The sequence below is a fragment of the Esox lucius genome, chromosome 9 (genome assembly GCF_011004845.1).
Source record: "Esox lucius isolate fEsoLuc1 chromosome 9, fEsoLuc1.pri, whole genome shotgun sequence".
NCBI lineage: Eukaryota > Metazoa > Chordata > Actinopteri > Esociformes > Esocidae > Esox > Esox lucius.
In genome coordinates, this window is record NC_047577.1 from 20,956,579 (window position 1) to 20,974,462 (window position 17,884).

At 41.0% G+C, this 17,884-nt stretch overlaps 1 protein-coding gene across 1 annotated transcript; it reads right to left on the reverse strand.

Moving 5' to 3' along the window:
• Nucleotides 1–16,053: 16,053 nt before the first annotated feature.
• On the reverse strand, nt 16,054–17,824 carry map1lc3c (microtubule-associated protein 1 light chain 3 gamma). The gene is made up of 4 exons (XM_010905869.5): nt 17,664–17,824; nt 17,523–17,578; nt 17,339–17,445; nt 16,054–16,420 (listed from the first exon to the last, which is right to left on the reverse strand). The coding sequence occupies exons 1-4, from the start codon at nt 17,722–17,724 to the stop codon at nt 16,237–16,239; spliced, it is 408 nt and encodes a 135-aa protein (XP_010904171.1). The 5' UTR covers nt 17,725–17,824; the 3' UTR covers nt 16,054–16,236.
• Nucleotides 17,825–17,884: the final 60 nt, after the last annotated feature.

The following is a 17,884-nucleotide window of genomic DNA, read 5'->3' on the forward strand; positions in this document are numbered from 1 at the left end:
TATATACACATTCTATTACACGCAGCACCTTGCTAGTTGCTTTGCCTAAGTTTTAGACAGACCTGCAACATGGAAGCCACAAATTGTTTGCCTGTGACCATAACCAAGATTCCTCGTTTGGTTATTGTACAAACCAGTTCCTTAGTCATATGAAACACGTATTTTGCTCTAAATTTATAATCTCAAGCCTAGGGCGGTCCAGGCGTCTAAGCGGCTGCCTCTGCTATACTGCTGCAGCATGGGTTTGAAAACTCAGTCTAGAAAAACAAAATAAATATTTTCCATTATTACTTCATCACAATTATTTATCCCTCTTCCTCTCTTTCCACTAACCTTTCTCAGCCCCTCGCTCTCCTCTTCTCTCTTTCTTTAACTCTCCTATTCATCCCTCTCTCTCATTACTCCCACTACCTTCAATAGCATTCTGGGAAAATATGTCAGAGCTGTCTTAATCGCGAGAGAAAGGGGTTGAATAACTGAATAGTTAAGTGTCCCAGAACTCTCCTTCCTTAAAGACTCCTTGACTTCATGGGATCCATCAATTTATTAAACAAGTCAAAGGTCTGACTTCCATATCTCCAGTTGATAATTAGGTCACACACTGTATAGGCACATGCAGTGACCTAAAGAGAGTTAAGAAAATAATATCAAATGAAAGCTCCGAGCAGAAAACACAAAATAACACAGACTATGTTGCGAAATAGGACAGATGTTGGTTATAGCACAATAAATCGTTGACCAAATAGCAGACCGTTACCTTATATACTGTGTTGCCCTATGTGTGACCTGAGCTGGTCAACAAATATAAGGCCACCATTTCGAACATTCTGACCAGACCTGTCATGGTATCATGGTACAGTAATTAATTGCTGGGACTGAATCTCAGAGCTAGCAAGCAGTCTAGACTCCAGACATTAGATGAAAGTATAGCTTGGAGCTACAGAGTAGTGCCAGACTATATCCAGCTGCTTATATACAGGATAGGTGCGCTCAGGGTTCTGCCCAAAAGGAGTGCATTATTACTCACAGAAATAGTCCATGTCTGTGAATAATGTCGTAAAAGGGTAAATGTTTGAACATTTTTTATTTATCATGTTATAAATTTGGGCAAGACAAATCATGGGATCTGACCACCGAAAACTGACCACTTCTGTTTTTTCGGGCAGCTCCAACACATCCAACCCAAAAGCGAGAAAATAACAACAAAGATCAGTATTGTGCAACTGTGAAAACGTTGAAAATGAGATACATCAGGGTTCGACTTCATAAATATTATTACGATATTGACCTTTTATAACAAACAATACCTGAAATAAATTAATACAAAATATTCCATCAGAGTATACATGCCATATTTCTTACACCTATGAAGTATATGTGTATCAGTGGTTAGGAAACAAAAGAGATAACGTAAACCAAGCATTATTGATTGTTGTGCTATCCATGACATTTTCCACTGAATCATATTATGTTAGCTATGTTATCGACCGTCCATTGTCTGAATGGGTTCTACACCCTACTATAACGATTCTAGTACATGACACCTCACAACTACAGTCTGCACAACAAGAGAAAAATGAGGTAAAGTATGGAGTCCTGACCCTGAAGTTTGCACGACTTCTCAGTCCATGACAAGCTGAAAGGCATTTTCTGTTGCTATGACAGCTTGTTTATTACAACTGCGTGTGTGTGTGTGTGTGCAGATCCTGGGCTTGCTGGCAATTGTGACAGTAAAACACACACACACACCTCTGCATATTAGCAGACAGGACCCAGCCCGATGTCTGTAACCTGTCAGACTTTTCTCTGTGACCTCTCTGTTATGCAACATGACAGTCATCACTATTGTTATAACAGCTATATAACTGGTCACACAAAATAAATGGTATCTAATAATCAAGTCTAGTATCTAATAACATGTATAAATGTGTATGTTTGTGAAGGTAAATAATGAGCCAGTGACTTTGCTCAAAGTAAGGCACACCATTCTTGTTGTATAAAACATTTAAACATTGTCCAACACAAAGAGCCAGGCAAATGATGAACAAGTCTCTCTAAAGTTAGTTTGAAACATAAAAGCTGTACTGTGGAACAGCAGGCCTCATTAACGTTCAGTATTGTCTCTCGTAAGCTTGCTGATATCGATGCCACATTAAGCAGGGATCTTTATGCCATTACACAAAGAGGTCTGAGTGTCTACCTCTTCCCCCGAAGCGGAAAAGGAGATTCTGGCTTCCCCAGTCACTGGTAAAAAGGCTTTCATTGAAAAAGGGGGTTAGTAATGAACAGTGAGCATTTGTTGTTTTCATTGTTTCCTACTGAGCCAATGTACTTTGGTCATGTAAACAAAAGCCCTACTGGAATCAACCAAGGGGATCTGATGTTTCTGATTGCAGTGATCCTCCTTGGCTTTTTCAATCTCTGCTTCCCTGCCTTCCTCTCTTCTTTCCTGTTGAATCCCTCCTTCTTCCCTCCAGCATCCCTTCTCCATCCCCCTCTCCTTCTTGCCTCTATCCCTGTTTCCTTTCTGCCTCCACCCCCTTCTTTTTCCTTTAGTCATCGCTCTCTGAAAAACATATTTTTACCTTGTCAAAGTTAGAAACAGAAACCTTTTATTTACTGACCAAACAGTTTTGACTACTTGGGTATCTACTGAACCATCTTTGTCTATCTCCTGATTGAGTTCTGAGTCTCATCTGTAGAGTTATTTCTCTTTTCTTAATTACTGTCCTCTCAGCACTCGTTAGCATCTGTGGAAACAATTAAAAACTTTTTTATGTAGCAAAGAAAAGCTTCCTATATGGTATGGTCGATAGCGTTTGTACATAATACATTCAGTTAATCCCATGAAGATTAATGGACCATTAATGTTATGCTGCCCAGCCAATGTGCTGATCTGCAAAAATGCAAAGCTGGAAAGAGTAGTCCACAAAGTCTTCCAAGGGAAATGCAATACCTAATATAGTCTGAATGAAATGTGAAGGCCCGACAACTGTACCCTATAAAGAAAATGTATTAAACATCTTGGAGACTACATTTCAGATATGCCAGTGCTGACTGACTTTGCATGTAACCAACACATTATCAACAGTTAAACCATACTGAAGGTTAGAGGACACATCCCAGTATATTTCCCATTATGGAGTGTGTGAAGTCAAAGATATGGAAGGTGTTCGCCATTTTAAATGTTGTTTTTTTATTCTTTCCAATGACCTGGTTTGACATGACTCCAACTGTATCATCAGGCATGATCCAATCAGGGCCGGCTCCAGGCATAAGCAATATAAGTGGTCGCTTAGGGCCTCCAACTGCTAGAGAGCCATGAACCGATAGGGAAAAAGGGGCCCCAAATCAAATTTTGCATAGGGCCTCCAAAAGCCTAGAGCTGGCACTGGATCCAATGATGAACAGGAACTCAGGAGGGTTGGCAGGTGACCATGCATTTAAAATATCTGACCAGTACTAAATCAAATGCCTGAGCCAGTGAAAGTAAAAAATAAAATTCCATTCATGGACAAAACCATTAACCTTAATTGTGCCTCTAGCACCAAATATGGCTACCCCCAACCTCAATTTTGGAGGAGTTGGGTTGAAAGTGGAAGTGAAATTTAGATTAGACCTTGTGTTCAATCGTCAACTAGTGGAATTAATCCTATATTAAAAGGCCTTTAGGCTTCACTATAAGCTCAGCATATTTAATGGATCTTGGGCTCCCCCCTGTGGAAATGGATAGGTCTATTATAAGAATCTTCCTGGAGAAGCACATCAGTTTGGGTATCAGAAGACATTCAATTAAAGCTTCACAATTTACAAGCTATATTTTAAAACTAAGTAATAACCAACAATTTACTCAAAATAACCTTTCATATATTGTAGCTGTTCAAAATAGCTTTATTTCACAAGGGATTTTAACCTTTTGCCATCACTGCTATCCTTTTAAGAACTCTTCGGGAAATATGTATTTTAATGAATGTTTTAAATTGATATTACCCAGGGGTAAATCTACACAAGCTGGTAGTAGAACGTGTTGTTTACAATCACATTATTAAGTATTAAAATCCTAAATTAGCACAAAACCTTAAACATTGTACGTGTGTCTCTTTATCACGTGAAGCCCCTATGGCATAATAAACTATTTGCAGTATTCAAATGATCAAATTCATGTGGTACATAAACATTTGCATTCCTACTGGATGGTCATTACTGTACATGTGTTAAATCAACTTGCATGGTACAATAAGGGTTAAAATAGTTTTGAAACACAAACCTTTCAGTCCTACCTTTCTAGCCTTGGAATGTTGTTTTTAACCAGGAACACTTTTGTTCTGAATGCCATTGATCTTTATAATTACTCTAGAATAATCCTGGATAGTGACATTTTTCAACCATGGTTAATCTTAAGTCATTACAAGGCACGGTCACATTTTTGATTGGTCAAAGAAGTGATGTTTTAGGTAGGCATTTCTTGATCCATTTAGTGATGTATGTAATGAGATGGTTTGATATTCATCTGCATGTATATTAAGTTTACAAAACCTCTCGTCAGGCCTTCCCAGATGTTTCACATTGTTTTAACCCCAAACTGCCCAACCCTGTTCCTGTACAGCAACCGTCACGTAGGTTCTCTCTGTGACCCCAATCTAGCACACATTATTCTAATAACCAGCAGTAAAGCTAAACCAGGTCAGTCACATCTGGTTTTGCAGAAGTTGATACATTTTGAATTGATGATTTAGTTGGACATGACTATCAAAGTAATTTATCTAACTTCATTATCAGGCACTGAAGTTAGATGTCCCTGTCAGTTTACTACATGTACTCTATGTATGGGCAATAATGTGCAACCTTAATAGTTTTTCAAAATCACTAACACATTAAAACTGGTTCTATGACCTACAATACACAAAACCTTTTCACCAAGCTCCAGAAGAAAGACCATTCACGGTTCCAATCACAGTTTTTTGCAAAACTACACAAAACTCTGTAAAGCACATTTGTCAACATGTAGTCATGTAGAAAACACTATAATTCAATGTACAAATTCTGCAATTCTAACACTCTCAACAACCATAATTAGTTGATAAGGAATCAGGATGTTGGCATGAATAAAAAAGGCCAGAAGTAAATTCACTAGTGTTGGACCAATGGATGACAACATCAGAGAGAGAAAGGCAAAGGAAGAATGTGGGCAGATGGATGACAACATCAAAGAGAGAAAGGTAAAGGAAGGATGAGAGCAGGTGGATGACAGAGAGGAGGAACAAGGATCTCTAAGGAGATTCTTGTACATGGTACTGTATGACAATGAGGTAAACTGGGAAAGGTTTACTGTACTCTGAATCAGTATAGATTTGCAGATGAAGGACAGTACAGGACAATTACATGAACTTGAGCCTTGTATTCATATTCTATATAGTATACAATTGAGACCCACCAGTTGATAGTGACAGACCATGAATGATTTCTGAGGCCCAAAAATTAGCCATTGTATACATGTTTGTCAAAAACAACAATATCCATCCATCCATCCATCTTCTTCCGCTTCATCCGGGGCCGGGTCGCGGGGGCAGCAATCTAAGCAGGGATGACCGACTTCCCTCTCCCCAAACACTGTTTTTTTTTTTTTTTTTTTTTTTGTCAAAAACAACAATATGTTAAGGGAAATCCAGGGAAGAATAATTCAATGGCATTTTTCAGGGTAAAGCCACAGTCATAATAATAATATATTTTACTTGAGGTCATGTAGCTGTCTAATAATTATGCACACCTTGATATATATATCTCTGGCCATGAGCAGATACAGGATGCTGAGGCAGAATTTAAAAAAGTATGATTACAACGACATACCGGTCTAGAAACACTTTTCCCCCCTCATCTTCTTGGGCTAAATTCCAGTTGTTGGTTAATTACAATTCTAAACCACCCGAAAATGAACAATTATGGTATTTGTGTATTACACTTTAGCATACTGTCTAGACAAACTTTAAAGTATATAATACCATGCAAAGAGCAAAATTCAGAGGGTGAATACTTTAACACACAGTTGCTTTAATAATACATTTTTATAATAGTGTTTCAATTTCCCTCACCAGTGTGTAATGGGTATTCTGTAGTGTCATTATATTTGATGATTTAAAGTGACTTTTAAGAGAAATTTTCCTTTAAATGCCAGATATGGGTTTGAGTATAGTACTCAATTTTGTGTAAGTCTGGGGTTTGGTAATAATGGCACAAGTGTGTTTATAGTTTTGAGAAAGGTCCGCGTTCAGGAAATGTTTGTAAGTTGTAAAGAAAGTCACTCCAAACAGAAATATTCACTTGCTTTTCCTCCCCACAGGATGGTGTTTCCAGCAAAGGTTCTACACGTGCCTTTGAAATTCATCAGTGCAATTGAATCTAGGTTTCACTACACAAAACACATCAAGCAGTTACATTTGTTTATATATTTATGACCCTCCTAATTTCATATGTCCAGTTTGCAATAATGGCCCCATTACAACGGCTTGACAGCATGTGCAGAAGGGTCAACACATTTTTTTTTTTACAAACATTCAATAAGTTAATCCTTGCAAGACCCAGCTTCCATCATGATTAAACATTACAAAATTACAGATGAATTGCTGGAATACTACTGAGACTGTCAGAACAGTGTACGGCTGCTCAAGGAGAAGTATGGAGGGATTCCCTCTGTTTAGGTAAAAGACAGTGCTAAATGCTAAGCCAAACAGTAAAGTAGTTGAAAGCACTACACCAGAACAAACAGCACAGTGAACCATGAAAATTAAAAGAATACGGTATGTCCTGGCTTTTTGAGGAGCAGTTTTCTCAGCAGCTCAAATTCAGTATGCTGGCTTTCCCTGGCCCTGACTTCTTCCACTGCAAATGACCTGGGCCTATCATCAACCAGAATATGAATGAATGAATGGATAATTAATAAAAGTTGCTGCCCTGCATCAAGGACTGACTAAGGTAAGTAGCAGGGCATTAAAGATAACCTGTTGAATGTAATGCAGCAAGTACAAAAATATGTTGCCTTAACAGACATTCACTATTTAACGTGTGTGGGGGCCATGAACAAAGTAATGCTGCATACCCAAAGAAGGATTCAAATCTAAATCTTAAGCTAATATCAGAGAAGTAATCACTTTTGAGAACACATGTTCAAATAGCGATATACAGAATTCAATGCAATTTGGAATATGGCTTGAAATGACTGTAATTTGCTGCTGCATAGGCTAGCTTCATTAACTGACTGGAAGGCACCTTAGTAGCTAGCTTATATCTATAGCCCAATATTGATGTTTTCTTATCTACTCTCCCTCTCCAACCCCATCACTGACTTCCAATTCAGCTACTTTGCTCATGCTAGTAGGAGGCTCACAATCCCTGACTGACTCGGCTGGGATGGCGCCTCCCATTTGACGTGGGCCTGGTGCTGTGGTGCCCCTCGTCGCCATAGTGGTTTAGTGTACAGTACCAGAAGTGGCACCAGGTACTGAGAAACATTTCCTGTCACTATCAAGGTGTGTGTGACAGGGAAGGGGGCGGCGGTGGGCTGGCAGTGAGACCCTGCCGTGGGATGAATGGACCAAAAGGCCGGGCCCCAGAGGGAGTCAGAGATGCCCCAGTGAACACTACCTGCCATTTACGGCTGCGTAACAGGGTTAGAACAAGACAGCGCCTAGATCAACATAAAAGCATCATCTTAAGAGCAGAATGTGAACAGAACAGCCCTTCCACTTCATTTACAGGTGCTTGTGTGTTAATATGCAGCTGGATGTGAAGGTGGCAACTGAAACGCCTGCTTTGTTCAGTCTAGCGTACAGAACCAAGCGTGCATTAGTAGTCTGATGCATTAGGGAGCTAATGTTAGGGAGTTAGGGAGTCAGATCTCCTCTATACACACACAACACAACACATATAGAGACATTTCACTATATCACTTTGGAGAAGTTAATATTTAAATATATAATGAATCTATAAGGAGATTTTCATGCAGCAACACTTAAAGCTACATAACAGGCTAAATTCCTGTAATTAGTTAATGAATCCACTTGAAGGAAGGTCTCCTTTATAAGTACAACACAAATAATTTTTACTGTAGCCAATATGAGAAATGTGCATATAAAGGCATAGTGCATCTCCATGGAGATGTGGATGCTGTCACACTTAAAGCTACATTAAAGGCGCAATTAATATATTACCTAATGAATACACATTATTTTTGTTAAGGAAGGTCTCCTTTATATGTACACCATATATGAATAATTATTTTACTGTAGCATTTTTGAGAACATTGAATTTAAAGGTACTGGTCATCTCTACAGTATGGAGATGTGGATGCTGCCATACCTAAAGCTACATTACAGGCTCAATTCCTATTATTAGTTGATGATTCTACTTGATTTGAGTTAAGGTAGGTCCCCTCTATATGTACACCACACACATATGGAGAATTATTACTGTATCATTGTTGAGAAATGTATATTGAAAGGCATGATTCATGAAAAAAAATTATTAATCGTCATTTTGTGTTACTTATTTGTTACACTTACTTTTACAATTGAGAATAAACAAATGTCTTGGGAGAAATTATTTTTGTAATTAGTTGCTTAATCTTTTTGAACACCAATTGTTGCCTAATAATTCTGCACACTTATGTATTCCCCTGAGAAATATCAAAACTCACATTTCCTTTGTTAAACATTCAGGTTTGAGGTTCAATTACATTTTGGATTGACCGAGAGCATTGTGTTTGTTCAACAATAAAATAAATCTTGAGGAATATGATTTGCCTAATAATTGTGCATGCATAATTATTTGTAAAACCACAAATAAAGAAATTTTACTGTAGCATTTTGGAGAAATTCACATTTAAAAGTATGATTCATCTCAATGGAGACGTGAATGCTCCTACATTTAAAGCTACAGTAAATGGTCAAATCCAACAATTAGTTAATGATTTGACTAGATTTGAGTTAAAGTAGGTCCCTCTGTGTACACACCACAGAGTTATTTAATAGTAGCTTTTTGGATACATTCACACTGAAAGTTATAAGTTGTCTCTGTGGAGACGAGAATGCAGCTACATTTAAAGCTACAATAAATGCTCGGTTCCCATAATTACTTGACAATTCTTAATGATTTCATTTACGGTAGGTCCCCTCCATCCATCCATCTTCTTCCGCTTATCCTTATTTCTACATAATTAGTTAACATTTCTACATTGAGGTCCCCTCAATGTGTTATCCACATACAGAGCAATTTTACAATAGCATTTTGGAGAAATCCACATTGAAATGTACGAGGCATATCTATAGCGACTTGAATGCTTCTGCACTTAAAGCCACATTACAGGCTCAACTCCCATAATTAGTTGATGATTCTACTGGGTTTGAGTTAAGGTCGGTCCCCTCTATAGGTACACCACAAATAGAGCAATTTCCCTTTAGCATTTTGGAGAAATTCACATTGAAAGGTATAATGCATGTCTATTGAGAAATGGATCCTGTCACACTTAAAGATACATTACAGGATCAATGCCCATAATTACTTAACAATTCTTATTGATTTCATTTACGGTAGGTCCCCTCAATCCATCCATCCATCTTCTTCCGCTTATCCGGGGCCGGGTCGAGGGGGCAGCAGTCTAAGCAGAGAAGCCCAGACTTCCATCTCCATAGACACTTCCTCTAGCACTTCCGGGGGGACACAGAGGCGTTCCCAGGCCAGCCGGGAGACATAGTCCCTCCAGCGTGTCCTAGGTCTTCCCCAGGGTCTCCTCCCGGTGGGACGGGCCCGGGAACACCTTCCCGGGAAGGTGTCCAGGAGGCATCCGGAACAGATGCCCAAGCCACCTCAGCTGACCCCTCTCGATGTGGAGGAGCAGCGGCTCTACTCTGTGCTCCTCCCGGGTGACCGAGCTTCTCACCCTATCTCTAAGGGATCGCCCAGCCACCCTGCGGAGAAAGCTCATTTCGGCATCCTGTATCCGGGATCTTGTCCTTTCGGTCATGACCCAAAGCTCATGACCATAGGTGAGAGTAGGGATGTAGATTGACCGGTAAATCCAGAGCATTGTGTTCGTAGATTGACCGGTAGATCTTGTCCTTTCTTCACCACGACAGACTGATACATCGACCGCATTACTGCAGAAGCTGCACCGATCCGTCTGTCAATCTCCCGTTCCATCCTTCCCACACTCGTGAACAAGACCCCTAGATACTTAAACTCCTCCACTTGTGGCAGACACTCTCCACCAACCTGAAGTGGGCAAGCCACCCTTTCTGACTGAGGACCATGGCCTCGGATTTGGAGGTACTGATCTTCATCCCCACCGCTTCACACTCGGCTGCAAACCGTCCCAGGGCATGCTGAAGGTCCTGGTTTGAAGGGGCCAACACGACAACATCATCCGCAAAGAGAAGAGATGAAATCGTGTGGTCCCCAAACCTGACACCCTCCAGCCCCTGGCTGCGCCTAGAAATTCTGTCCATAAAAATTACCAACAGAACCGGCGACAAAGGGCAGCCCTGCCGGAGTCCAACATGCACTGGGAACAAGTCTGACTTACTGCCGGCAATGCGGACCAAGCTCCTGCTTCGGTCATACAGGGACCCGACAGCCCTTAGGAAAGGACCCATACTTCCGAAGTACCCTCCACAGGATGCCGCGAGGGACACAGTCGAATGCATTCTCCAAATCCACAAAACACATGTGGATTGTTTGGGCAAACTCCCATGAACCCTCCAGCACCCTATAGAGGGTATAGAGCTGGTCCAGTGTTCCACGGCCCGGACGAAAACCACACTGTTCCTCCTGAATCCGTGATCCCCCTGTAGTTGGAACAAACCCTCCGGTCCCCCTTCTTAAAAAGAGGGACCACCACCCCGGTCTGCCATCCCAGAGGTTCTGTCCCCGACCGCCTCGCGATGCTGCAGAGGCGTGTCAACCAAGACAGCCCCACAACATCCAGAGACTTGAGGTACTCATGGCGGATCTCATCCACCCCCGGTGCCTTGCCACCGAGGAGTTTCTTGACTACCTCAGTGACTTCAGCCCGGGTGATGGACGAGTCCACCTCTGAGCCCTCAGCCTCTGCTTCCTCAATGGAAGACGTGACGGCAGGATTGAGGAGATCCTTGAAGTACTCCTTCCACCGCCCGACGACATCCAAAGTTGAGGTCAACAGCTGCCCACCTCCACTGTAAACAGCGTTGGTAGGGCACAGTTTCCCTCTCCTGAGGCGCCAGACGGTTTGCCAGAATCTCTTCGAGGCCAGCCGATAGTCCTTCTCCATGGCCTGACCAAACTCCTCCCAGGCCCGGGTTTTTGCCTCCACAACCACCCGGGCTGCAGTCTGCTTGGCCTGCCTGTACCCGTCAGCTGCCTCAGGAGTCCCACAAGCCAACCAGGCCTGATAGGACTCCTCCTTCAGCTTGACGGCATCCCTTACTTCCAGTGTCCACCACCAGGTTCGGGGATTGCCGCCTCGACAGGCACCAGAGACCTTACGGCCACAGCTCCGAGCGGCCGTTTCGACAATGGAGGTGGAGAACATGGTCCACTCTGACTCAATATCTACAGCCTCCCTCGGGATCCAGTCGAAGCTCTGCCGGAGGTGGGAGTTAAAGATCTCTCTGACAGGAGACTCGGCCAGACGTTCCCAGCAGACCCTTACAGTACACTTGGGTCTGCCGAGTCTGTCTAAGTATCTAATTTAGGGGCTTCTCCATGCTTCATTGAAATATATAACTGATATCTTTCAGATAAATACGATTTAAACCAGGCTAGAACATGTCCACATAGCCCAATATGGGTTTCCAGTCTCTCTAAGAGAAGGGAGTGATCAAGAAGCAACAGGACGGATGCGGAACCTTTGTCCAAGGCCATTAGAAGGTAATTTGCTACCTTCACGAGTGCAGTCTCAGTACTATGATGGGATCTGAAACCGGACTGGAGTATTTCATAAATGTTAATTGTCTTTAGGAAAGGCATTCAGTTGTTGGGAAACACATTTTTCTAAGATTTTTGAGAGGAACGGGAGGTTCGATATTGGCCTATAATTGTTTAATATGTCGGGATCTAGATTAGATTTTTTTAGAAGAGGCTTAATTTCCGCAATTTTTTGTGAGTTTGGTACGCATCCGGAGGAAAGGGAGCAATTTATTATGTTCAGCATTGGCTGACCTAGCACAGGAAATAACTCCTTAAGTAATTTTGTTGGAATCGGGTCTGAGAGTTTGTGGGTTTAGAACTCATTACAAATTTAGTAAATGTGTCGAGAGATACGGTATCAAAACATTCAAGTGTCCCCATTGACATCTGGTCAGGGAAGTTCAGGAAATTCTTAGGACAACTGAGATTTTGAGGATGATAATAATTATTTAAGGAGGAGTCAGTTATTTGTTTTCTAATGGTGATGATCTTTTCATCAAAGTGGTTCATGTATTCATTACAACTAAAGTGAAAACCCACTTCACTTGCTAAGCTTTGCTTTTTTGTTAACTTTGCAACTGTATCAAAGAGAAATTTTGGATTGTTTTTGTTCACCTCAATCAGGTTGGAGAAATAAACTGATCGAGCAGACGTGAGTGATTTTCGGTATTGTAGTGTACTGTCTATCCAGGCTAGTCTAAATACTTACAACTTGGTGGAGCCCCACTTTCGCTCCAATTTCCTGGAGGCTTGCTTAAGTGCTCTAGTATTGTCTGTGTGCCAGGGAGAAAGTTTCTTGTTGCGTATTTCTTTAGTTTTTAGTGGTGCAACTGTGTCTAATGTATTTCGCAGTGTTTAGATCCTCGATTTGATCGTTTACAGATTTATTTACTCTGTCGTTAATGAGCGAACTTGTGAGAATATCAAGGAATTTATTTGTAGTCCGAGAATTTATAGTACGGCTTTTGAAACTCATTGTTTGCGGAGCAAGTGGATTTCTTGTTTGAACTGTAAATGTAATGAGACAGTGATCCGATAATCCAGGATTTTGGGAGGAAATTATTAGATCTACAATATCTATTTCTCGTGACAGGACTAAATCTAAGGTGTGATTGTGGCAATGTGTTGGACCTGAGACATGTTGGATACAACCCATTGAGTCAATTATGGCTTCAAAGGCTTTTTGAAGAGGATCATTGGACTTTTCCATATGAATATTGAAATCGCCAAAAATGTGAATACTATCTGCCATGACTACAAGGTTAGACAAGAATTCTGGAAACTGTGTATGGCCCGGGGGGCCTATAAATAGTAGCTATGTAAAACGATTTATCGGCCTGGTTAACTTTCATTAGTTAAACTTCAAAAGAATGAAACACAGTGATATGTTTGAGAGTTAATTTATATTTACGGTCATAAATACTAGCGACACCCCTCCTTTTTGGGACGCACGAGCAATATGATCACTAGTATAACCAGGAGTAGAGGCCTCATTTAAGGCAGTGAATTCATTAGGCTTTAGCCACGTTTCACATAAACCAATGACATCTAGTTTATGGTCAGAGATTAATTCATTTACGGCAACTGCCTTTGGAGCAAGGGATCTAACATTTAGGAGTCCCATTTTGAGATGAGAGGTGATACAGTCATTTTTATTTTTATTTGTGACCGAGGCGAAGGAAGGCTTTATCTTAATAAGGTAGTTTTTGTTAGCACTACCTTGTTTAACTTTTCTCAGCCTGGAACGAGTCACAGTGGCAATAGGTAAAGCTGTACTAACTACTCTGGCTATGCTATCGACAGACTCCACTATGCTAGCAGGCTGGCTAACAGCCTGCGGCCTGACCTGCACCCTCTCTCATGTTAAAGCTATAGGAGTGAGACTCCTGTCAATGTTCCTAGATAAAAAAGAGCACCACTCCAGCTAGGATGGAGTCCGTTGCTCCTCAGCAGATCAGGCCTGGCCCTATTTCTGGGAGAGTCCCAAAAAGAAAGCCAGTTATCTACAAACTCTACCTCCTGCGACGAGCCCCAACCCCGGGCCTGGCTCCAGGGTGGGGCCCCGGCTGCGCCATACCGGGCGACCTCACGGTCCTCAAAATGTTTTTCATCATTAAAGGGTTTTTGAACCACTCTTAGTCTGACCCGTCGCCCAGGACCTGTTTGCCTTGGGAGACCCTACCAGGGGCATAGCCCCAGACAACATAGCTCCTAGGGTCACTCGGGTACTCAAACCCCTCCACCACGTTAAGGTGGCAGTTCATGGAGAGGGTCCCCTCAATGCATACATGACATATGAAGCAATTTTGGAGACATTCACATTTAATGCATCTCTATAGCAACTTGAATGCTTCTACATTTAAAGCTACAGTAAACGGTCAAATCCCATAATTAGTTAATGATTTGAGTAAAGTTTGGTCTCCTCTATATGTACACCACATGTAGAGCAATTTTACAGTAGCATCTTTGAAAGGTTGAATTCAGTTCTGTGGTGACTTGAATGCTGCTACAGTTAAAGCTACATTACAGGCTCAATTCCCATAATTACTTGAGGATTTTACTTGATTTGAGTTAAGGCAGATACCCTCTGTATGTACACCACATATAGAGCAATTTCACTGTAGCATTTTGTGAGAAATATTCTACAGTAAAAGTGCTCTATGTAGTGTACATACAACCTAAAACAAGTCTATTCATTAACAAATTAAGGAATTTGAGTCTATTGTGGCTTTAAACATAGCAACAATCATGTATCCATAGAGACACATTATACATTTTTATGTGAATTTCCGAGGTAAAATTGCTCAATATGTGTTGTAAGTATAAAGGAAACCTTCTGTAACAGAAATCAAGGGGACTCCAACCAATTACAGGATTTGAGCATATAGTGTAGCTTTGAAAATGCTACAGTAGAATCGCTCTATATGTGGTGTACACAAAAAGGGGACCTAGCTTAAGTCAAACCAAGTACAATCGTTAATTATGGGATTTGAGCGTTTACTGTAGCTTTTTTTTCAAAAAGCTGCAGTAAAATTACTCTATTTAGTGGACACAGAGGGAACCTACCTTAACTCAAATCAAGTGGAACGGTTAAGTAATTGTGAATTGAGGCTGTAATGTGGCTTTGTGACAGTACCAATGTCTCCATATAGATGCACTGTACATTTAAATGTGAATTTCCCCCTAAATGCTAAAGTAAAATTGCTATTTTTGTTTTTGTTTACAGTAATAAACTTGAAACCATGATTCGAATTACGGGGGAGATTTGGGAGGGGTTGACCCCCTAGTTATGACTTGGGATGCGTCGAAATATGCCCGGAGAATAGGGTGACCCCCCGATTGTCATTGGCTATAGTCCGCATTCTGCTTGAAACTAGCCAAACCGAAAACTGCAGACCGTGCCTTCCCACGAGATCAACCTGCCTTAAAAAAAAGCCAGCATGTGTCGTCCGTCTTGGTGATGCCTATCGCTAAGTCGATGGGCGCATGTTGCCCAACGTGCGTTCAGCAGGCGGTATATCCGTACAGCCCTTTGTCATTTCGGCCCATACATCTGTGCACCGCCCCGCAAAGTTATAGCACCAGAGTCGGAATACAGACCAATCTCTAATCCTGTTAGATTTTAATTGCGTCGGTGTTAGAAGTTTCCTACACGCAAATAGAACAAGTGATAGGTTATTCAAACTTCCTACAGGCGTGCTTAAACCGTTGGTGGTATCAAATCATGGTTTCCACGCGTAAACGTAAATGCCGTTTAAGACGACATTTAGAGTCCCTTCTACGCAATGCTGACACAAGATTAAGAATTTTGAAGAGTAACTAAATACTGCAATTTGCAGAAACTATTTTGTGGTCCCATAAGTGTTGAACTACCATTAAAATAAAGTATTATTTTTTAAATGTAGCGCTTTATTTAGCCTGTTTGGAGGGCCACATTGTCATTTATCGACAAGTAACGGAGCCATTAAACCAGCCAAAAAGTACAAAGTACGTGTAACTCCATCTACTAAAATAGGTCCAGTCACAACCTGGCCTATTGATATTACAATAGGCATTGTCAAGTTACTGATAAAACAGGCTAGACTAACTACATTCAAGTGGAATAAAGAATTAGAGTGACTAGTAAAACTGTTTTAATCATCAAATTCAGTGCATGAAGTTCGAAACATTTATTACCTTAAAACAATATACAAACACTTTAAGAGTTATTAAAAGTCCTCATGAGTCTTATTTTAGAGCTACACAATTCAGTCAATTGTCCTGCCAGAAGCTGAGGCATCAAACATTTCCAGCAATCGGCTACAAGCTTCGATTTTTAACACAATGCCCGAACATTTCTTGAGAAGCATAGGTCATGTAGAGAAATCCATCGTCATCTTTATGGTCCTTGTAGACTTCCGCCATGGTAAGTGACATGCTGGCAAGGCCACTGTTATCAATTAGCAGGTAAAACGCCTGACTCTGCATCAGAGACATTCGATTTCTGAAACGAAACATTGAAGCCATAGACAAGACAGTCAAATAAGGCAAAAAGGATGACACTACCCGCTCCATGTAGGCTACACATCGACATACAGTTCCATGCACACGTTTTAGTCACTAACGTTGAATACCTAATGTTTACATGGTTTTCAATAATTCTGTTTGCATGTAGCCTACATAGCGCTCAAAAACATTCACTACAAAGAGCCAAACCATGAACGTTGTCCCCACTACCACTCAGTTCCAGCCAGGTGGCCAATAACAAAACGTCCATCTTCCTAAAGCAGCACTCGAACGTAGAGTAGGCGAATTTGGAACAATCGATAACTAGGCCTACATAAGATGCATAATTCTGAAAAGTTCCTTTTATTTCCATAAAGGCTTCGTCAGCGAGTTAGTTTGCATTTAGAGACCGCTTACCTCCCAGTAAATAGGATGCAGGTCATTATCTATGAAGGGGGACTCATTGGAAAATCTGAAACCATGCTGTGTGTGCAAGATCAAAATAAAACGTTCTGCCTCCGCGACAAAGTTAGGGAAGCCTTGTGTTAAGTTATCAAATTATTCTGTGTGTACGTTGAGGTTCTTCCACTGACTAAACTTGCAAATGGGACAATATGCGTTACTGTTGCATGTATATGCGCAGAGCGAATACACAGCTAAAACGCCAATTAAATGATCATATTTTGATATTACGAAGAAAGCTCGGACTCTATACGTGACAAAATTAAACGATTGTTTGAGAGGGTGTAGGCCTACTGCAAACATTTTAGATAATTCGTGCATTCCAAGAGGATGGCTCCAGTCAGGTGACTAGCCAACCAAGTTTAAAGCCCTAAATACAAGGTTTTCCCTCAACTAAATGTGACGCATTTGTCATTCATTATAGTACGACAACTGATGCAAATTTGAGACTCACCTTATAATGGTGACAAACTGAGTCATGGAGAGTTCTTGAGGGACGAGGAATTTAGTTTTATCAAGAGGTGGCAAGTATTTCTCCCGTTGATATCTTTCAATTATAACCTGTGGAGAAACGGTCAATTTGATGTCCCAAATTAAGTTAAACGTCAAGCTACAATGTTTCATGAATACGAACGTACCGGTATTTTAGTCGGAAACTTAGATCGGATTCCCGCTACTTCCTGCTTTCTTGTTGCTGTTTGGAATTGAAAATGTAAGAATATTAAGAAACACATACCACAGGCTATCACATTGAAATCATAAAGTTACAAATTAAGCACCTAAGCTTTTTCGCTGCTTAAAGGGAATGGGGTTCTGTGATCTCTCAAACGGCGGCATCATGTGGGCGAAATTACTCCTTCCTTAAATCCTGCAGTCTCGGAAAGAAAAGTTGGCCATGCAGTGTAGACAACAGAAATTAAATACTGTGGTCTCAGTGACGTAGAACCTAATTATCATGGGTTTGTGTCAGAATGCTTTATAGAGCTATTGGTTGAACGGA

Excerpts from the sequence above, each read along its gene's own strand:
- map1lc3c (XM_010905869.5), bottom strand. The coding sequence starts at position 17,724 with ATGATGCCGCCGTTTGAGAGATCACAGAACCCCATTCCCTTTAAGCAG. Across the intron at positions 17,446-17,522 it reads AGTTTCCGACTAAAATACCG|GTTATAATTGAAAGATATCA; the intron begins GTACGTTCGTAT and ends GTTTCTCCACAG. Across the intron at positions 16,421-17,338 it reads CAGTTTGTCACCATTATAAG|AAATCGAATGTCTCTGATGC; the intron begins GTGAGTCTCAAA and ends GTTTCGTTTCAG.